Here is a 19,707-nt window from a genome sequence, read left to right on the forward strand (position 1 = left end):
TGCAGAGCACGGGCTCTAGGTGCACGGGCTTCAGTAGTTGTGGGACGTGGGCTCAGTAGTTGTGGCATGTGGGCTCTAGAGCGCAGGCTCAGTAGTTGTTGTTCCGTGGCATGTGGGATCTTCCCGGACCAGGGTTCAAACCCATGTCCCCTGCATTGGCAGGTAGATTCTTAACCACTGTGCCACCAGGGAAGTCCACAAGACACAAATTATTATCTTCTCTTCCTATTCCTTTCCACAATCTCCCTGGACAAAAAATATTTGTGTATGGGGGGAGGAGGGTCTATGTATTTCTTACATCATATCCTCCTGCTTTTTGATGTTAATCCTGTTAAGCCCTAACTGTGTACAAGGTGCCTTCTCTATATGATGGGGAGCCCTTTATGATCTGAGCTTTCTGGGCTCAGCTAGTGATGTGTGAAATGGGAAATAAAGTAATTAGCAAACGCTCTATCTCTGTAACAACTGGCTAAGAGGTCAAGAGCTCACCTTCTCCTTCTCTAGGACAATAAACCTCATGGCTCCCCATTAGAGGTCTGCCCTTTGCAATAAAATATGACATAAGAGAGAAATTTAAATGCATCCATTTAACATTTGCAAAAATATTAAGCCAACAACATTTGACAGGTTGGTTTTGAGTTTTGGTTTTTAGGTTCCTTCCCTTTCACCAATCCCACCTTTTCCTTTTACAATTAATTCTTGAGTACATACACTATCCAAAGCAATCAGAAAGAGAGCCTGCACATGAGTATTCAGAGATGCATTTAGCTTGATTCCAAATCTCCTATCTGAATCCTAGTTCTGTGTCTTTCCCTGAATGGTCCATTAGGTCCTCAGACTCAGCAATAACCAAAATTGAATCCATTCACCTTTCCCCAAAACTAGTTTTGCTTCTTGACTTTCTTCTTTTATCAGCAGTTTAAAAAACAGAAAAGAAAAAAGAAAAAATGAGTTTAGAGCAGCAGTTCCCAACCTTTCCTGGTTCACGGCATCCTTAGTGTCTAGTTAATTTTATCACAGTGCCCCTAGACCAAAAGAAATACTTAATAGTTCCATTCATTAAGTAGCTAGGTCCAAACAAATTTGTAAGTTGTATGTACTCACAACTTAATTATATTTGAAAAGTAATACACATAAAATTTTAAATGATATCTTATTTCTTAACCACATTTACTTAATAATGGTATATATGCACACATTAGGCACCACACAACCTCTGCAATCTTGGAACCGAATTGGACACCACTACCCTCACTTCCTGCTTCACAATCATTTTCATGCGGTACTTGCTTTCCATCACAGCAACCACCAAAAATCCAGCTTTGCAAAGATACAACAGCACCAAAAGGAATGTATCATCATGATACTGACATTGTGACCTACATCAAGCTAGTAGTTCTTGTGATGTCCAGTAGTCACAGAATAAAATTATGTTTCCCTCAAAATTGTAAAATATCCTGCAACAGTCCCTGCGAATTCACTCTGGTGTCCCAGGGCACCTGAGCCACAGTTTGGGGACTGAAGGGTTAGAGTGATAGTTTGGTACGTGCTTTGATAGATCATTGCAGTGATGACTCCCATGAATCATGCCTCCTGTATCCATGCTCTCAAGCCAATATGACTTGCTTTGGCCAATGGGACATTAGTAAATGTGACACAGGCTGAGGCTTGAAAAATATATGTACTTTGGGGTTTTCCCTCTCTTGCTGCTGGAAACCCTTCTGCTGCCATATGACACACTCAGGCTATCCCCCGGGGGATAAAAGACCTGGTGGAGAGAGGGCCTAGTCATCCCAGCCATCCCAGACATGTGGGTGAGGCCAACCTAGACCATTCAACTCAAGCCAAGATGACCCAGACTGAAAGAGCTGCCCACTGACCCACAGAATCATAGAACATAGTGAAACTTTTTTTGTTTTAAACCATTATGTTTTGGGTGTTTTTTAGGCAGCCAAACTAAATGATAGGATGTTAAAACAATTGCACTTTATACTTTAGGCAATGGAAAATCAATGAGAATTTCTTAATTAAGTTGAGTAGAGTTATTAAATACATGAATGCTTGATCATTCAATTATCCCCTTAAAATTCTTTTAGAAAAAACTCGTGATTTCCAGTCATAGCCTCAGGAACAGATCCTGAAGTTCATAAACATTTCATTGCCAATGAGATTAGAAAATTGACTTCATTTGTTTGAACCACAGTTCCTAAAATTATAATATAAGTGATCACTAATCTATAAGGAAGCCTGATTGTAAAGGAAAATGTGAATTTTAACTTGGTTGTCAAAAAGGTGACTAGAAACCTTGATGCAAAGTATAAGAATAGCCCCTTCAACAAGAGGTCAGACCACTGACTACTATAACTAAGTGGCCAAAACCCAGCTGCAAACTCAGAACCAATGGAAATGGCCTCACAGTGGCAGAAATGTCTGCCACAAGATACTGAGTCTTGCTTCTAATCAGAGCCATTCCCAACCAAATGCTATTTCAATATAGCAGGGTCTCAACCAGAACGCACAGATTGTCAGATGGAACAGCTGTCAGCAGGGAAAGTAGGCCAATCATCTAAAAAAACACAGGCATGGCCTTGAAAGTACAACCAGGAGCTGCTCTTTGGGACTACATGTTTCAATGTGCTCAGAGAACATCACCATTCAACAGCACAATAAAACATGTTCTTTATAAGAATGAGACCGCATCATCAAGAAAATATTGAATGCTTGTGGAAATAAATTGAAAGCCCTTCAGTAAGATTTCCACTAAAAATGATGAAGAAGGAGGCTTCCCTGGTGGCGCAGTGGTTGAGAATCTGCCTGCCAATGCAGGGCACATGAGTTCGAGCCCTGGTCTGGGAAGATCCCACATGCTGCGGAGCAACTGGGCCCGTGAGCCACAACTACTGAGCCTGCGCGCCTGGAGCCTGTGCTCCGCAACAAGAGAGGCCGCGATAGTGAGAGGCCCGCGCACCGCGATGAAGAGTGGCCCCCGCTTTCCGCAACTAGAGAAAGCCCTCGCACAGAAACGAAGACCCAACGCAGCCAAAAATATAAATAAATAAATTTTTTTAAAAAATGATGAAGAAAAATAGTATAAGTTCTTAAGGTAGTAAATGCTAGTTATCTAGAAACTTCACTTGTGTGGAAAATTCCATTCCCCAGGAGCCATTGCGAATGATGCTTTTGGCATCTCCATGAATTAGAGGTAACTCTGTGTACCAGCTCACCCCGAGCTTGTTAGTATCTACGGTTTTATTCTCTTGAGTGGGAGAATTCTCCCAACCCTCAATGGCCCCAGGATGGTTGAGGCACTGCCTCTCCTCACACATCAATCCTGCTTCCTGGGAAGAAGACCACGTGGGACACTGGAGGAAGAGGATGACCATCGCCTCATTTGGGCCCACAGGTGAGCTCCTTTCTGACCAGGCGAGGCTCTGCAGAAAAGAGAGAGGGATGGAGTCAGTAGCCACAGATCACAAGGGGGCCGGTCCTGTGCAAGAATCCATGTAAAGAGGTGTCCAGCAGAGAAAAGCTGACCCAATTCCAGGTGTACTGCCTGTGGCCAAGACCCTGCTCCCCCCACCAAGGAAACAGACAAAAGAAGAAGGGAAAGCACACACCAGCCTCCATGAGCACCGGAAACACAGCGGTGAAAACAGCCTATACAGAAGCAAACACGTATTTAACCTATTTTGTGTAGTTACGGAAGCTTTAGAAAATATGGATGAGGAAAGAAAGAGAGAGGAAAAGAACAGACTATGTACATATATAATAAGTGTGTTCATACGCAGAATGCTATATTAGAATCTTTTCTACAGGTATCAATATGTGCATCAATGAATTGTTTTGAATTGCTGCATCATATCCAATTTTGTTGACACATCTTTCTAATCAATCCCATGTTTTTGAATATCCAAATTCTATTTTGCCGTTGTTGTTATTCTTGGGGGTGTCAGGAAGCCCCAGTTCAAGGCTAACTGAGCCATAGAGAGGAGACTGACAAGTGGAAATCAAAACGTCAGCCTTATTTCTGATAAAAGTTGGATAGAGGACATGGATCAGTTATGCAGCCCACTGAGATTCCTAACGCGGTAGCTGGAATTAAACAGAATTTCCCAAACATGCACAGACAGACCTGGAAAACCGCGGGCCTCCCCAGTGGAGGGAGGCCTTTCCCATAAAAGCTCCACCTGCAGGAAGCTGATGAGAGCGCATGCTCTCCACAGGCAGACATCCCAAATCGCCTAAAAGTAGTCAACGCTACTATTGAATTGCAGAGAAAGACGATATACACTCCCAATAGCGATGGATCAAAGTGCTCTTTCTTCACATCCTTTTCTACTGTGACAGGTTCAAATGGTATCTCACTGTTGTTTGGTTTGCATTTCTCCATATGCAAATTTTTCTATATATATATTGACCATTTTTATTTCTTCTTTACTGACTGCTTTGATATGCCCTTTGCCCACTTCTCTAGTGAGATCTTCATATTCTTATTCATTTGTAAGATGCAAAAATATTTAAGCAAGTCACTCTTCTTAATCTTAGAATCGTGATGCATTGGGTAGCAGTTAGAATCATAAGCCTGACAAAGCACGACATTGATGTTGAGAGTGATCGTTTCCATATTTATTAAAACTTTTACTTATGCCAAAACAGGAACCTATTTGAAGAAAAGATGGGTTTTTGGAAAAGGTCAAGGTCTATTGCCCACAGAAGTGCTTAGATTTAATATCTTCTGATATTAAGTCCATGCACTGACATTTTTATTCCAAATTTTAAGAAACTTGATTATTGATCCAGAAATTTCTAATGTGAAAAAATCCTTATGGATGTACCTTATTTCATCACATATTCAATACATGGAAATTTGAAATTTTGGAGAAAAATGTAACTACTTGTTCTCTTTATTAAAAGTGCCATCAGAAACTTCAGGTGTAAACTACTGACTGAGGCAAGGTGCGGTGTCAAAATGATTGAACTCATACAGACGTTATAGAACAAACTGATAGTTCCAAGATTTTGATCCATAACTTGCCAAGAATAGCTACTTTATATTTTTAGGTATTACCATTGACCACTGACAAACAGAATACTCTTCAAAGAACTTTTATAGATTATTCAATAATATTTTTATAAAAGGTCTTAAAGCAATGGATATTGAACAACTGCTAGTAAACAATGCTTTCACCAAAATGTCTTTAGCTATTCTTTCTATTAAGAGAATAACCAAATCACTAAATTTCAGAATTCTAGAATTCCTGCTATTATGCTTTGTCCCAAAATCTTCCCTCCATCATCCTTATATTTCTCCATGAAGTATAAAAATGCCTGTTAGAGCCCTTATCGTTCATCACCATTCATTAATTCAACAGACATTTTTAAGAACCTGCTAACAAACATTCTTAAGAACTTAGCTATATTTGGAGCTAAGGATAAAGACAGGTAAAACAGTTTCTACCCTCAAGGAAAACATGGTCTATAGCTTACATAATGGGGGAGATAGGCAAGTAACAGAAAAAGAGAATTCACTGTGGTATAATCAAGCACTGACTGCTGAGACAGCCCAATGGAGCAGCTACTAATCAAGTCTGAGGGAAGCAGAGGAGACTTCCAGGAGGAAGTGATGAGTCACTGAGTCCTGGAGAATGAGCAGATTCTATCCAGGGGAAGAAAACGAGAGTAATTCAGGGGGCTGGTATAAAGGCACAGAGGCAGGATGGGTCACAACGTGGAGAACTTCTATAAGGAGTTTAGCTGAAGCATAGAGTTGGGGTAGGGACAGACAATGGTGAGAGACTGCACTACAGAAGGAATATTCCATCTTTACCTCTCAATGGATGCTGACAGAAATTGATGACAAAAAGAGTATTCATACCCTCCTCCTCCATTTCACAGTTAAAGAAACAAGCCCAGTGAGATTAAGTGACTTGCCCAAGGTCATATATTTCTCAAATTACTAAGATAAAATTCCAATTTAGAAATTCTGATTCCAGAGCTTAGACTCATCAGCTAGTCATGAATGGATTTTATGCTATGCTAAGGAATTAAAATTTTACCTTGAGAAGGTCACGGGAGGCCAAGGATTTTAGGCAGGAGAATGACATGGTCAGCTGTACCTTTTAAAAGGAAGGCCCAGGTTACTGGCGGGGAATAAACGGGGCTACATGTGATATGGAACTACTGCATACAGTTCTGCAAGTTGTATCCTCTACAACCTAGGGAGGGTCATGAAATGTGGTCTGTGAATGGCACCCCAGAGTGGTGCAGTGCTCGACCTACATGGCCAGATTGAGTGTAATTGCAAGTAAGGAGGCTAATACAGTACTTCAGACATGAAACGTAGGAAGCGTTGCGCTAAAGAAGGGTAATAGCAGAGAAAGGAAGGGGTCATAATGCAGAAATAATGATGTAGAATCAACAGGAGTTGGTGGCTGGTTGGATGAAGATGGTGATACAGAGAGAGCAGTCAAAGAGAAAAGGGTTTTATCTTGTGTGCATCTGGCTAAGTCGGAACCACATTTTAGAATCACCTTCCCTATTTGGTTTGGGGTTAGATTTGGTTCTAGGTTAGAAACTTGCACAAGATTTGGGAAGTGAAAGGAAGCAACAGCCCTTATGCTCTGAAGATCGTCACGGTTAGAGGTAAGATGAGGCAGACACAGAGAAATGACAGATGCCAGCCTGTCCTCACCCTCCTTCTCCACTCTGCAGCCTCTTCCAGCTCCAGGGCCAGCAGCTCTACCCGTCTGCCTGCCCCGCTGACCAACAGCAACCAGTGACCAGAGACTGGAATGCAAATTCACAGAGGCAGTTGCTAGGACCAGGTCACAGCCTTGCACAGACCTCTACACCTGCCCCCTTACGTGTCCCTCTCAGCAGACTCCCCTCAAGCTCTGACTTGCCCACTGTGCCAGTGCTTCAGGAGGACTATTTAGTGACTTCCCTGATTCACCAACTCTCCTTTCTGGACCCCTCCTTCTCCAGGTTCAGTTCCTGATCCCAGCAGTTTCTTCTGCAGCAATTTGAAAAAATGAATCTAAAATTCATATAGATCTGCAAAAGATGTGTAATAGTCAAAACAGCTTTGAAAACTAACAAAATTGGAGGACTTACACCAGCTGATCTCAACACTTATTATAAAGGAATCTATAACAGAGCTGTAAAGATGGACACCCAAATTTTACAGGGGCAAAATATTTGGTAAAATTGTTGTCTGAGATGACTTGGAAAGCAGGCCACATGCCTCGTGAGGCCGTAGCTCTGGGCAAAGTGATTGGCAAGAGAATAACCGGGCTCACTTTCTTTGTACTGCAACAAAGCATTATAAGAAATGAGCTCAGGAAATAAGTGGCCAGTTTGCAAGCAGAAATTGAGGGTCCAGAAATTGGACGCCTGACTAGAAAAGCTGTATGATAACTGTTAGACCCCGAACACAAAAGCCTATTAAAATCCAGCTTTGCTGCTGCCATTGGGCTAACCAAAGTTACTTGTGGTGGAGTTTGAGGGTGATGGCCCTGACTGAAGGGGTATGACAGCATCTCCCGCTGTCCCTGACACCACTGTGAGGCCTCTGTCCACTCAACATCATGAGAGGAAACACAGTCCTGATGCAAAGAAATTTGGATCAGAGAAAACATATTCCAGGGCCACACCAGTCCTCCAGGAACTGCAGGCAGTGAGGCTGCCTCAGCCTCCCAAAATGCCCGAGCAACAAGATGGACGGGAGAAGGGCCTTGCCTTCATTCTGGAGATGTTCACATCCGGATAAACTCCATGCCTAAAGGATGTGCTGAAAATCCAAGCTCCAGAAATATGTGGAATGTTTCTTGGAACTGGGCTTCTAACAACTTTCAACGGTGCAATCAAAAGCATTGTAAATCAGGCTTTTCTGTGAAAAAGGTGCTCAAAGATTCAGTAAGCTTGGTTACTAGTATTCTTAGCAGGATTTTCTGTTCTTTCATTCTCAGTCACTTTATTACAACTTAATCTTTTTAAATCCTACTTTGGATCATTCAAGCTTCTCAGAAGTACTTTGGATTATTAGAATTACAGACTTCATTTTGAAATTGCTTTTCATAGGCTCAAAAAATTTTATTATAGTAGTGCCTTCTTTCATCCTGCTTTTTAAATCCAAGGGTTACTGGTGTATGCTCTTAGAAGAATTATGTCAGTTTTACTGAATTTTGTTCCCATATCAGTTTTGGTTTCATTACCTTATTTGCTTCAGGGAGTTTAATAATATAATTAGCTAGATTCTTGGGATATTACTATCTTTATTCTACCTCATTTTATAGCTTTTGGGTATTTTTGGAAATCTGAGAACTTTCAGGTAGGTTTTGTGAGTACTTTTTACACAGCCAAGTTACAGAGTGACTTATTTAGATGTGGATGATATTTGTTCAGTATATCAAGATGAATTTCAGAAAATTATTCTTCCCATCAGTCAGCATGTTTTTCTGAAGAGTGCATTCATTGCCTTATGGTTTTACAGAGAGAATATATGTCCAATGTGCAGAACTGTGATTTCAGACCATAGAAACAGATGGAAAGATGGGGCTGCCTCATCAAACCTTCAAATACAATTAAGTCCTATGAACTATTAAAACCACAAAAAACTAATTTCATTTGGTTACAATGACTATTAGTAAATCCATTCAGATGGATTTCAGTACTAAAAATTAAGAAAAATGTTTCCAAACACTTTTAGAACAGCAGAACAAGATTTAAGCATGTTTTAATTCTTTTAATTTAAATGAGTGAAAGAACACTGTTTTTGAAAATATAATAGTCAACCTAATGTATATGTCAACAATATTTCTTCAATCCTAATTACTTGACATATGATTGAGACATAAAATTGTAAATGTGTTTTCTTGTTAATTTTACCAAAAACAGCAACTGGATAACTAGCTATAACTAGTTGTTTTAGAGGAATTTGGGTATTCTTTTCTGACATTGTTTCAGAATAAAGAATATTTTTCATAGTATTTTAAGATATATCTTTATCCAAAGTCTCAAAAATTTCTTAATTTTCATAAAATTTGTATTTTTAAATGAAAGTTCCATATGCTATATTTTACCTGTAACCATTAGATTTTCTAAGTGCATATTAATTTACTGAGGATGATATATTTTAATATCGTATTACTCTTTGTAATATGATTAACAATCAATAAGAATTAATCATTTAAATTATTCCAAAAACCTCAGTGTTGTTACAAAGTTACATTAATGGTGTGGCCACCACCCAAACCTATTGTCCTCAAGGTAACCACCATTAAACTGAGAAAGAAGGGCATGGGAGCAAAGAAGCAAATAAGACTTGAGAACAACATCTAGGCAAAACTTTGAATATATTTACTGGCACATGGAACTGACTAGAAGCTAACAGATCAAAAACCTTCTAAATTTCTGGGTGAACTGTACTGCCAAATAAACATGATCTCAACCTGAAAAAGCCTTTGCCTGTTTGAACATTAAAACAATCTCAGGACCTCATGTTTGCACAAGCAGAAAGCAGGCTGTGAAATTTGTACAGCCCTCATGAAGAATAAACTCCCAAATGTCCTCTTCAGGTGCAGCCATGGAATATAGGACATGGAAGACCCACCCAGAGGATGGACCAAGTAGACAAGGGAGTTCCAAGAGGAAAGCAGAATCAGAATCTAAACAAGCACCTTCCCCGCCCACAGGGCAGGAGACCTTCCTGAACCTGCCCAGCAGGATATCATGTGTACCAGCAACTAATAACTGTCTTCCATTCTTTTGTTTTCCAAGAGAGCTTTTATTGCAGTTATCCCTTCTCTGATCCACCGTACATTGAGCGGGAGAAGGGATGAACAACTTATCTTTTTATTCACAGATCTCCACAAAGAGCCCCATCCAGACACCACAGACATCATCTGAAGATCCTAAACTTTGTACTGCTACATTGACTTCATGTGCCTTGGGGTTGCCTCCTGTGGAAAAAGAAGGTGTTCTACAAAAGGAAGAAAGAATAGAATAGGAAATTTGTGACCAGAAGGAAAGACTGTGGAGGATACTGGTTAGTAAGTCACCAAAAACTATTTCCTTTTTCTACTGGGCACACTGCTAGATTACGCTTCCCAGTCTCCCTTATGGCTAGACATGGCCCTGTGTCAGTTCTGACCAATGAAACGTGACATCTGTTGCTTCAGGCCTGGTCCATTTAGCTCTTGACTCATGACCCTACATGGCCTTTCCCTTCCAGCTGGCTAGACTGGAGATGACTAGGACAACCTTGAGAGTCATGACGTGAAGATGGAGCAGCCACAGGATAGAGGAAACCTATCTCCCTGAAACATGTGGAGAAAGGCCACCCTCCAGGAGTGATTGTATTGTACTATTATCTGAGCAAAACATAAATATTCTTTAATCATACTAAATCCCTGAGGTTTAGGAGTTTATCTGTTACAGTCACTAATGTATGCATAGCAGAAGGAACAGCACAGGCAAAGATAGGATTGAAACAGATGACATAGCCTGAGGAGGGTGAGGAGTTCCCTCTGGCTGAAATGTAGACACCAGTGGGTGAGCTGCAGAAGGTGAGCTTAAAAGGGTTGGCTAGAGTAAATGCTGCCAGTAATCTGCCTTTTCTGAGGCAATTCAGAATCCAAATCTTTTACACACTGTTGCCCCCCAAAATTGAGAACATGAAATGTGATCACCAAGCTGACAACAGCTTTTGTAGTCTGTTAAAGCTACAACTCATACCAAAATGGATCCTGCTGAATTCAGTAAGAAAATCAAGAATCAATAACCTTGAGAGGAAAAAGTCAATTTTTAAATCTTTATGAAACTGTGTGTGTGTGCTCACACATGCACACGCACACACACACATGCACGTGTGTGGTGTGTTTTCAGGTAATGAATGATATTCATGCAACAAAACTTGAGGTTGGCTTCAATTAATGCCACATTTTCCAAGCTCCTTCCATGTGGCAAGTGTCCTACTAGGTGTCTATGATAGGAAGATAAATAAATGACTTACCAGGACTTGGAATCACTCCCAGACTAATACAATTGGTAGGCACGTAAACAGATTAACCAGGATACATGAGGACACATGCTATTATAAAAATAGGACCCACTAGAACTACAAGGGTTAGGGAAGAATCATGGGCAACTGAACTTCCTTAGCCTGATACTGAAGATGCTTCCTGATCGGACCCAAACTACCTTTGCAGCCTGAAATATCACTACGTTTCTTCACACAATTAGTTGCTCTCATACCCATCCTCCACTTTTCCACCTCCATGCCTTGCCTTCTGCCTCAAATTCTCTCTGACCCATTGCTGGCCACTGTTTAAGGTGTTAATAAGATTCCACTCATGAAATCTTCCCTGGTCCCAGTGGGATGGACTCTCCCTTCTCCCATCAGCTCTCTCTGCCTCTCAGTAAGTTACCACTCTCTGCTGTGCATAATAGCTATTTTCTGACTTCCTGGTCTTGTCTGTGGAAACTAAACTGTAAACCCCCTGAGGACCGGGAATGTTTCTATTCCTTTTTTAAATTCCCAGTACCAGGTATAGCACTTTGTATGTACCTAGTGAATGTTCAATAGGTATTTTCTGAATATTAAAATTTTAAACCCAAAACTCACTCCCTGCTGACTCTACACACACCAGTAGTCACTGTACTCTTTGGTCCAGAGCTTAAATGTTGGGTGATATATGATGTTTTCTCTTGGGAGGAGGGCAATTTTGTAAGAGGATTCAGTGATAATGAACAAGAAAATAAAAATAGTGCCTCCTTATTTCACAAAAATTAAGACAGTTCAATAGACAATAGCTTACTGATTAGAAAGATTGAAAGTAAACTTTACTGCAAAAAAAATCTTTTCTGGAAGAATCTCTATTAACTTGTAAAATATCATGTTCAGGAGGAGCTTCAAGATGGCAGAAGAGTAACACGTGGAGATCACCTTCCTCCCCACAAATACATCAGAAATACATTTACATGTGGAACAACTCCTACAGAACAGCTACTGAACGCTGGCAGAAGACCTCAGACCTCCCAAAAGGCAAGAAACTCCCCACGTACCTGGGGAACAGACACCCTCAGGCGACCTACACGCAGAGGTGGGGCCAAATCCAAAGCTGAAACCCAGGAGCTGTGCGAACAAAGAAGAGAAAGTGAAATTTCTCCCAGCAGCCTCAGGAGCAACAGATTAAATTTCCACAGTCAACTTGATGTACCCTGCATCTGTGGAATACCTGAATACACAACAAATCATCCCAAAGTGAGGAGGTGGACTTTGAGAGCACTGATAGATTTTTTTTTTCCCTTTTTCTCTTTTTGTGAGTGTGTATGTGTATGCTTCTGTGTGTGATTTTGTATGTATAGCTTTGCTTTTACCAATTGTCCTAGGGGTCTGTCTGTTTTTTGTTGTTGTTGTTTGTTTGTTTGTTTGTTTTAGTATAGTTTTTAGCTCTTGTTAACATTGGTGGATTTGTTTTTTGGCTTGGTTGCTCTCTTCTTTCCTTTTTTTTATTACTTTTTAAATTTTTTTAATAATTATTTTTTATTTTAATAACTTTATTTTATCTTATTTTATTCTATTTTATTTTGTTTTATCTTCTTTCTTTCTTTCTTTCTTTCTCCCTTTTATTCTGAGCCATGAGGATGACAGGCTCTTGGTGCTCCAGCCAGGTATCAGGGCTGTGCCTCTGAGGTGGGAGAGCCAAGTTCAGGACACCGGTCCACCAGAGACCTCCCAGCTCCACGTAATATCAAATGGTGAAAATCTCCCAGAGAGCTCCATCTCAACGCCAAGACCCAGCTTCACTCAACTACCAGCAAGCTACAGTGATGGACACCCTATGCCAAACAACTAGCAAGACAGGAACACAACCCCACCCACTAGCAGAAAAACTGCCTAAAATCATAATAAGGCCACAGATACCCCAAAACACACCACTGGACACGGACCTGCCCACCAGAAAGACAAGATCCAGCCTCATCCACCATAACACAGGCACTAGTCCCCTCCACCAGGAAGCCTACACAAACCACTGAACCAACCTTACCCACTGGAGGCAGACACCAAAAACAATGGGAACTACGAACCTGCAGCATGCTAAAAGGAGACCCTAAACACAGTAAGTTAAGCAAAATGAGAAGACAGAGAAACACACAGCAGATGAAGGAGCAAGGTAAAAAACCATGAGACATAACAAATGAAGAGAAAATAGGCAGTCTACCTGAAAAAGAATTCAGAATAATGACAGTAAGGATGATCCAAAATCTTGGAAATGGAATGGAGAAAATACAAGAAATGTTTAACAAGAACCTAGAAGAACTAAACAGCAATCAAACAGTGATGAAGAACACAATAAATGAAATTTAAAATTCTCTAGAAGGGATCAATAGCAGAATAACTGAGGCAGAAGAACGGATAAGTGACCTGGAAGATAAAATAGTGGAAATAACTACTGCAGAGCAGAATAAAGAAAAAAGAATGAAAAGAATTGAGGACAGTCTCAGAGACCTCTGGGACAACATTAAACGCACCAACATTTAAATTATAGGGGTCCCAGAAGAAGAAGAGAAAAAGAAAGGGACTGAGAAAATATTTGAAAAGATTGTAGTTGAAAACTTCCCTAATATGGGAAAGGAAATAGTTAATCAAGTCCAGGAAGCACAGAGAGTCCAATACAGGACAAATCCAAGGAGAAACATGCCAAGACACATATTAATCAAACTATCAAAAATTAAATACAAAGAAAAAATATTAAAAGCAGTAAGGGAAAAGCAACAAATAACATACAAGGGAATCCCCATAAGGTTAACAGCTGATCTTTCAGCAGAAACTTTGCAAGCCAGAAGGCAGTGGCAGGACATATTTAAAGTGATGAAAGGGGAAAACCTACAACCAAGATTACTCTACACAGCAAGGATCTCATTCAGATTTGATGGAGAAATTAAAACCTTTACAGACAAGCAAAAGCTAAGAGAATTCAGCGCCACCAAACCACCTTTACAACAAATGCTAAAGGAACTTCTCTAGGCAGGAAACACAAGAGAAGGAAAAGACCTACAATAACAAACCCAAAACAATTAAGAAAATGGTAATAGGAACATACATATCGATAATTACCTTAAATGTAAATGGATTAAATTCTCCAACAAAAGATATAGACTGGCTGAATGGATACAAAAACAAGACATGTATGTATGCTGCTACAAGAAACCCAATTCAGACATAGGGACACATACAGACTGAAAGTGAGGGGATGGAAAAAGATATTCCATGCAAATGGAAATCAAAAGAAAGCTGGAGGAGCAATTCTCATATCAGACAAAATAGACTTTAAAATAAAGACTATTACAAGAGACAAAGAAGGACACTACATAATGATCAAGGGATCGATCCAAGAAGAAGATATAACAATTGTAAATATTTATCCATCCAACATAGGAGCACCTCAATACATAAGGCAAATACTAACAGCCATAAAAGGGGAAATCGACAGTAACACAATCAGAGTAGGGGACTTTAACACCCCACTTTCACCAATGGACAGATCATCCAAAATGAAAATAAATAAGGAAACACAAGCTTTAAATAATACATTAAATAAGATGAACTTAATTGATATTTATAGGACATTCCATCCAAAAACAACACAATACACTTTCTTCTCAAGTGCTCATGGAACACTCTCCTGGAGAGAGCATATCTTGGGTCACAAATCAAGCCTTAGTAAATTTAAGAAAATTGAAATCATATTAAGTATCTTTTCTGACCACAACGTTATGAGACTAGATATCAATTACAGGAAAAAACTGTAAAAAATACAAACACATGGAGGCTAAACAATACACTACTTAATAACCAAGAAGTCACTGAAGAAATCAAAGAGGAAATCAAAAAATACCTAGAAACAAATGACAATGAAAACACGATGACCCAAAACCTATGGGATGCAGGAAAAGCGGTTCTAAGAGGGAAGTTTATAGCAATACAATCCTACCTTAAGAAACAAGAACATCTCAAATAAAAAACCTAACCTTACACCTAATGCAATTAGAGAAAGAAGAACAAAAAAAACCCAAATTTAGCAGAAGGAAGGAAATCATAAAGATCAGATCAGAAACAAATGAAAAAGAAACGAAGGAAACAATAGCAAAGATCAATAAAACTAAAAGCTGGTTCTTTGAGAAGATAAACAAAATTGATAAACCATTAGCCAGACCCATCAAGAAAAAAAGGGAGAAGGCTCAAATCAATAGAATTAGAAATGAAAAAGGAGAAGTAAAAACTGACACTGCAGAAATACAAAGGATGATGAGACATTACTACAAACAACTATATGCCAATAAAATGGACAACCTGGAAGAAATGGACAAATTCTAAGAAATGCACAACATTCTGAGACTGAACCAGGAAGAAATAGAAACCATGAACAGACCAATCACAAGCACTGAAGTGGAAACTGTGATTAAATATCTTCCAACAAACAAAAGCCCAGGACCAGATGGCTTCACAGGTGAATTCTATCAAACATTTAGAGAAGAGCTAACACCTATCTTTCTCAAACTCTTCCAAACTATAGCAGAGGGAGGAACACTCCCAAACTCATTCTACGAGGCCACCATCACCTGATACTAAAACCAGACAAAGATGTCACAAAGAAAGAAAACTACAGACCAATATCACTGATGAACATAGATGCAAAACTCCTCTACAAAATACTAGCAAACAGAATCCAACAGCACATTAAAAGGATCATATATCATGATTAAGTGGGGTTTATCCCAGGAATACAAGTGTTCTTCAATATATGCAAATCAATCAATGTGATACACCATATTAACAAAGTGAAGGAGGAAAACCATATGATCATCCCAATAGATGCAGAGAAAGCTTTCAACAAGATTCAACACCAATTTATGGTAAAAACCCTCCAGAAAGTAGGGATACAGGGAACTTACCTCAACATAATAAGGCCATATATGACAAACCCACAGCCAACATCATCCTCAATGGTGAAAAACTGAAACCATTTCCACTAAGATCAGGAACAAGACAATGTTGCCCACTCTCACCACTATTATTCAACATAGTTTAGGAAGTCTTAGCCACAGCAATCAGAGAAGAAACATAAATAAAAGGAATCCAAATCGGAAAAGAAGAAGTAAAGCTGTCACTGTTTGCAGATGACATGATACTATACATAGAGAATCCTAAAGATGCTACCAGAAAACTACTAGAGTTAATCAATGAATTTGGTAAAGTAGCAGGATACAAAATTAATGCACAGAAATCTCTTGCATTCCTATACACTAATGATGGAAAATCTGAAAGTGAAATTAAGAAAACACTCCCATTTACCACTGCAACAAAAAGAATAAAATACCTAGGAGTAAACCTACCTAAGGAGACAAAAGACCTGTATGCAGAAAATTATAAGACACTGATGAAAGAAATTAAAGATGATACAAATAGATGGAGAGATATACCATGTTCTTGGATTGGAAGTATCAACATTGTGAAAATGACTATACTACCCAAAGCAATTTATAGATTCAATGCAATTCCTATCAAATTACCAATGGCATTTTTCACAGAACTAGAACAAAAAATTTCACAATTTGTTTGGAAACACAAAAGACCCCAAATAGCCAAAGCAATCTTGAGAAAGAAAAACGGAGCTGGAGGAATCAGGCTCCCTGACTTCAGACTATACTACTAAGCTACAGTAATCAAGACAGTATGGCCCTGGCACAAAAACAGAAATATAGATCAATGGAACAGGATAGAAAGCCCAGAGATAAACCCACGCACATATGGTCACCTTATCTTTGATAAAGGAGGCAAGAATATACAATGGAGAAAAGACAGCCTATTCAATAAGTGGTGCTGGGAAAACTGGACAGGTACATGTAAAAGTATGAAATTAGAACACTCCCTAACACCATACAAAAAAATAAACTCAGAATGGATTAAAGACCTAAATGTAAGGCCAGACACTATCAAACTCTTAGAGGAAAACATAGGCAGAACACTATGACATAAATCACAGCAAGATCCTTTTTGACCCACCTCCAAGAGAAATGGAAATAAAAACAAAAATAAACAAATGGGACCTAATGAAACTTAAAAGCTTTTGCACAGCAAATGAAACCATAAACAAGACCAAAAGACAACCCTCAGAATGGGAGAAAATATTTGCAAATGAAGCAACTGACAAAGGATTAACCTCCAAAATTTACAAGCAGCTCATGCAGCTCAATATCATAAAAACAAACAACCCAATCCAAAAATGGGCAGAAGACCTAAATAGACATTTCTCCAAAGAAGATATACAGATTGCCAACAAACACATGAAAGAATGCTCAACATCATTAATCATTAGAGAAATGCAAATCAAAACTACAATGAGATATCATCTCACACCAGTCAGAATGGCCATCATCAAAAAATCAAACAATTTTTTGATTTTTTGAAACAATCAAAAAATCAAACATTTACAAACAATAAATGCTGGAGAGGGTGTGGAGAAAAGGAAACCCTCTTGCACTGTTGGTGGGAATGTAAATTGATACAGCCACTATGCAGAACAGTATGGAGGTTCCTTGAAAAACTAAAAATAGAACTACCATACGACACAGCAATCCCACTACTGGGCATATACCCTGAGAAAAACATAATTCAAAAAGAGTCATGTACCACAATGTTCATTGCAGCTCTATTTACAATAGCCAGGACTTGGAAGCAACCTAAGTGTCCATTGACAGATGAATAGATAAAGAAGATGTGGCACATATATACAATAGAATATTACTCAGCCATAAAAAGAAACGAAATTGAGTTATTTGTAGTGACGTGGATGGACCTAGAGTCTGTCATACAGAGTGAAGTAAGTCAGAAAGAGAAAAACAAATACCGTATGCTAACACATATATATGGAATCTAAAAGAAAAAAGAAAAAAAAATTGGTCATGAAGAACCTAGGGGCAAGACGGGAACAAAGACGCAGACCTACTAGAGAATGGACTTGAGGATACGGGGAGGGGGAAGGGTAAGCTGGGACGAAGTGAGAGAGTGTCATGGACATATATACACTAACAAATGTAAAACCGATAGCTAGTGGGAAGCAGCCGCATAGCACAGGGAGATCATATCGGTGCTTTGTGACCATCTAGAGGGGTGGGATAGGGAGGGTGGGATGGAGGGAGACGCAAGAGGGAAGAGATATGGGGATATATGTATATGTATAACTGATTCACTTTGTTATAAAGCAGAAACTAACACATCATTGTAAAGCAATTATACTCCAGTAAAGATGTTAAAAAATATATATATATATATCATGTTCAGCATTTGCCCTCAAGCAATCAGAAAGGAGAAAATGGGCAGCCGCCTCCCTTGCTAATATCAGTACCATTAGCAAATGATATTGACATGAGGGCAGGTGGGTGAGGAGAAAATATTGACTATAAGCTTCCCACATTGGTGGCATAAGAGAGCTGGAAGCTAAAACATGGGGCCAAATCAGTGTTATTCAGTATGGAATGTTCAAAGTCAAAAGTAGAAAAGATCAATATCTATAAAATATTGATGTATACTGAATGTGTTTACTAAGATCTGGAATATAATAAAGGAGATGTATGCTTAAAGCTTAAGTGGGGACCAATTTAGGATAAAGGGAAATATGTATGTAAAGAAGTTTTTTTTAACTGGGGTAAACTTTAGGTTTTTGTTAACAAGAGCAGACAAGCATGAAAATATAAATAAATCCATGGATAACACTTCCACAAAGTTAATTAATAGTAGAGAGATTTTTGTGGAAGTAGTCCCCAATCTGCTGGGTTCTGGAGCCCCTTGACTTAAAGACCTTGCTTGTGGATATGCCTAACACATACATACTACCATCTGACACAAACACGTAGATATTTTGCTGATGAGTAACAGAATGTAAGACAGGATGGAGAAGCCAGGCAGGCTGATCTAGCTCTCGCATGGGAAGAGCTGTCAGAAGGACAGAGAGGACTCTACTGATCGGGGGTGCACATGATCAATGGGAGGGATCATGGCAGGAGCACGGGCTTTGAAAAGCCCTGAGCAGAAAAGAGAGGTGGATAGAGTCAGCATGCTGGCATAGGCTGCATGGTGAACAATGGGACCTCTCAGATCTTCAGAAAATTACCACATTCATAAAATGCTGTGTACGGTTAATTTTTTGTGGGAAATGGTTAAGGGGCTGAGCTTCTAGATTTGACCCAGGGCTCATCCGAAACAGCAAAAAAAAAAAAAGTGGGAGTAAAGGGAAGCGTGAGGAATTAAAGAGTGGGAAACTCAAGGAAACATGAGTACTGGGACTTCCCTGGTGGCGCAGTGGTTAAGAATCCGTGTGCCAATGCAGGGCACACAGGTTTGATCCCTGGTCTGGGAAGATCCCACACGCTGTGGAGCAACTAAGCCCATGTGCCACAAATACTGAGCTTGCCCTCTAGAGCCTGCGAGACACAACTACTGAAGCCCACTCACCCTAGAGCCCACGCACCACAACTACTGAGCCCACGCACCACAACTGGTGAAGCCCGCCTGCCTAGAGCCTATACTCCACAACAAGAGAAGCCACCGCAATGAGAAGCCCGTGCACTGCAACGAAGAGTAGCCCCCGCTTGCCGCATCTAGAGAGAAAGCCCGCGTGCAGCAACGAAGACCCAACGCAGCCC

The 19,707-nt window shown here is 39.7% G+C and overlaps 1 protein-coding gene across 1 annotated transcript in view; it reads right to left on the reverse strand.

The window, feature by feature from the left end:
- Positions 1 to 1,184: 1,184 nt before the first annotated feature.
- Positions 1,185 to 19,707, reverse strand: part of LOC309641369 (uncharacterized protein) — a 41,376-nt gene continuing 22,853 nt past the window's right edge. Inside the window, exons 3-4 of the mRNA XM_082421301.1 lie at positions 12,064 to 12,133; positions 1,185 to 3,431 (exon numbers count right to left, since the gene is read on the reverse strand). Of these exons, the coding sequence (XP_082277427.1) occupies positions 3,388 to 3,431; positions 12,064 to 12,133 (114 nt within the window). The 3' untranslated portion in view covers positions 1,185 to 3,387. The remainder of the gene's footprint in view (positions 3,432 to 12,063; positions 12,134 to 19,707) is intronic.

This window comes from Balaenoptera physalus, assembly GCF_965194825.1.
Source record: "Balaenoptera physalus genome assembly, chromosome: 1".
Lineage (NCBI taxonomy): Eukaryota > Metazoa > Chordata > Mammalia > Artiodactyla > Balaenopteridae > Balaenoptera > Balaenoptera physalus.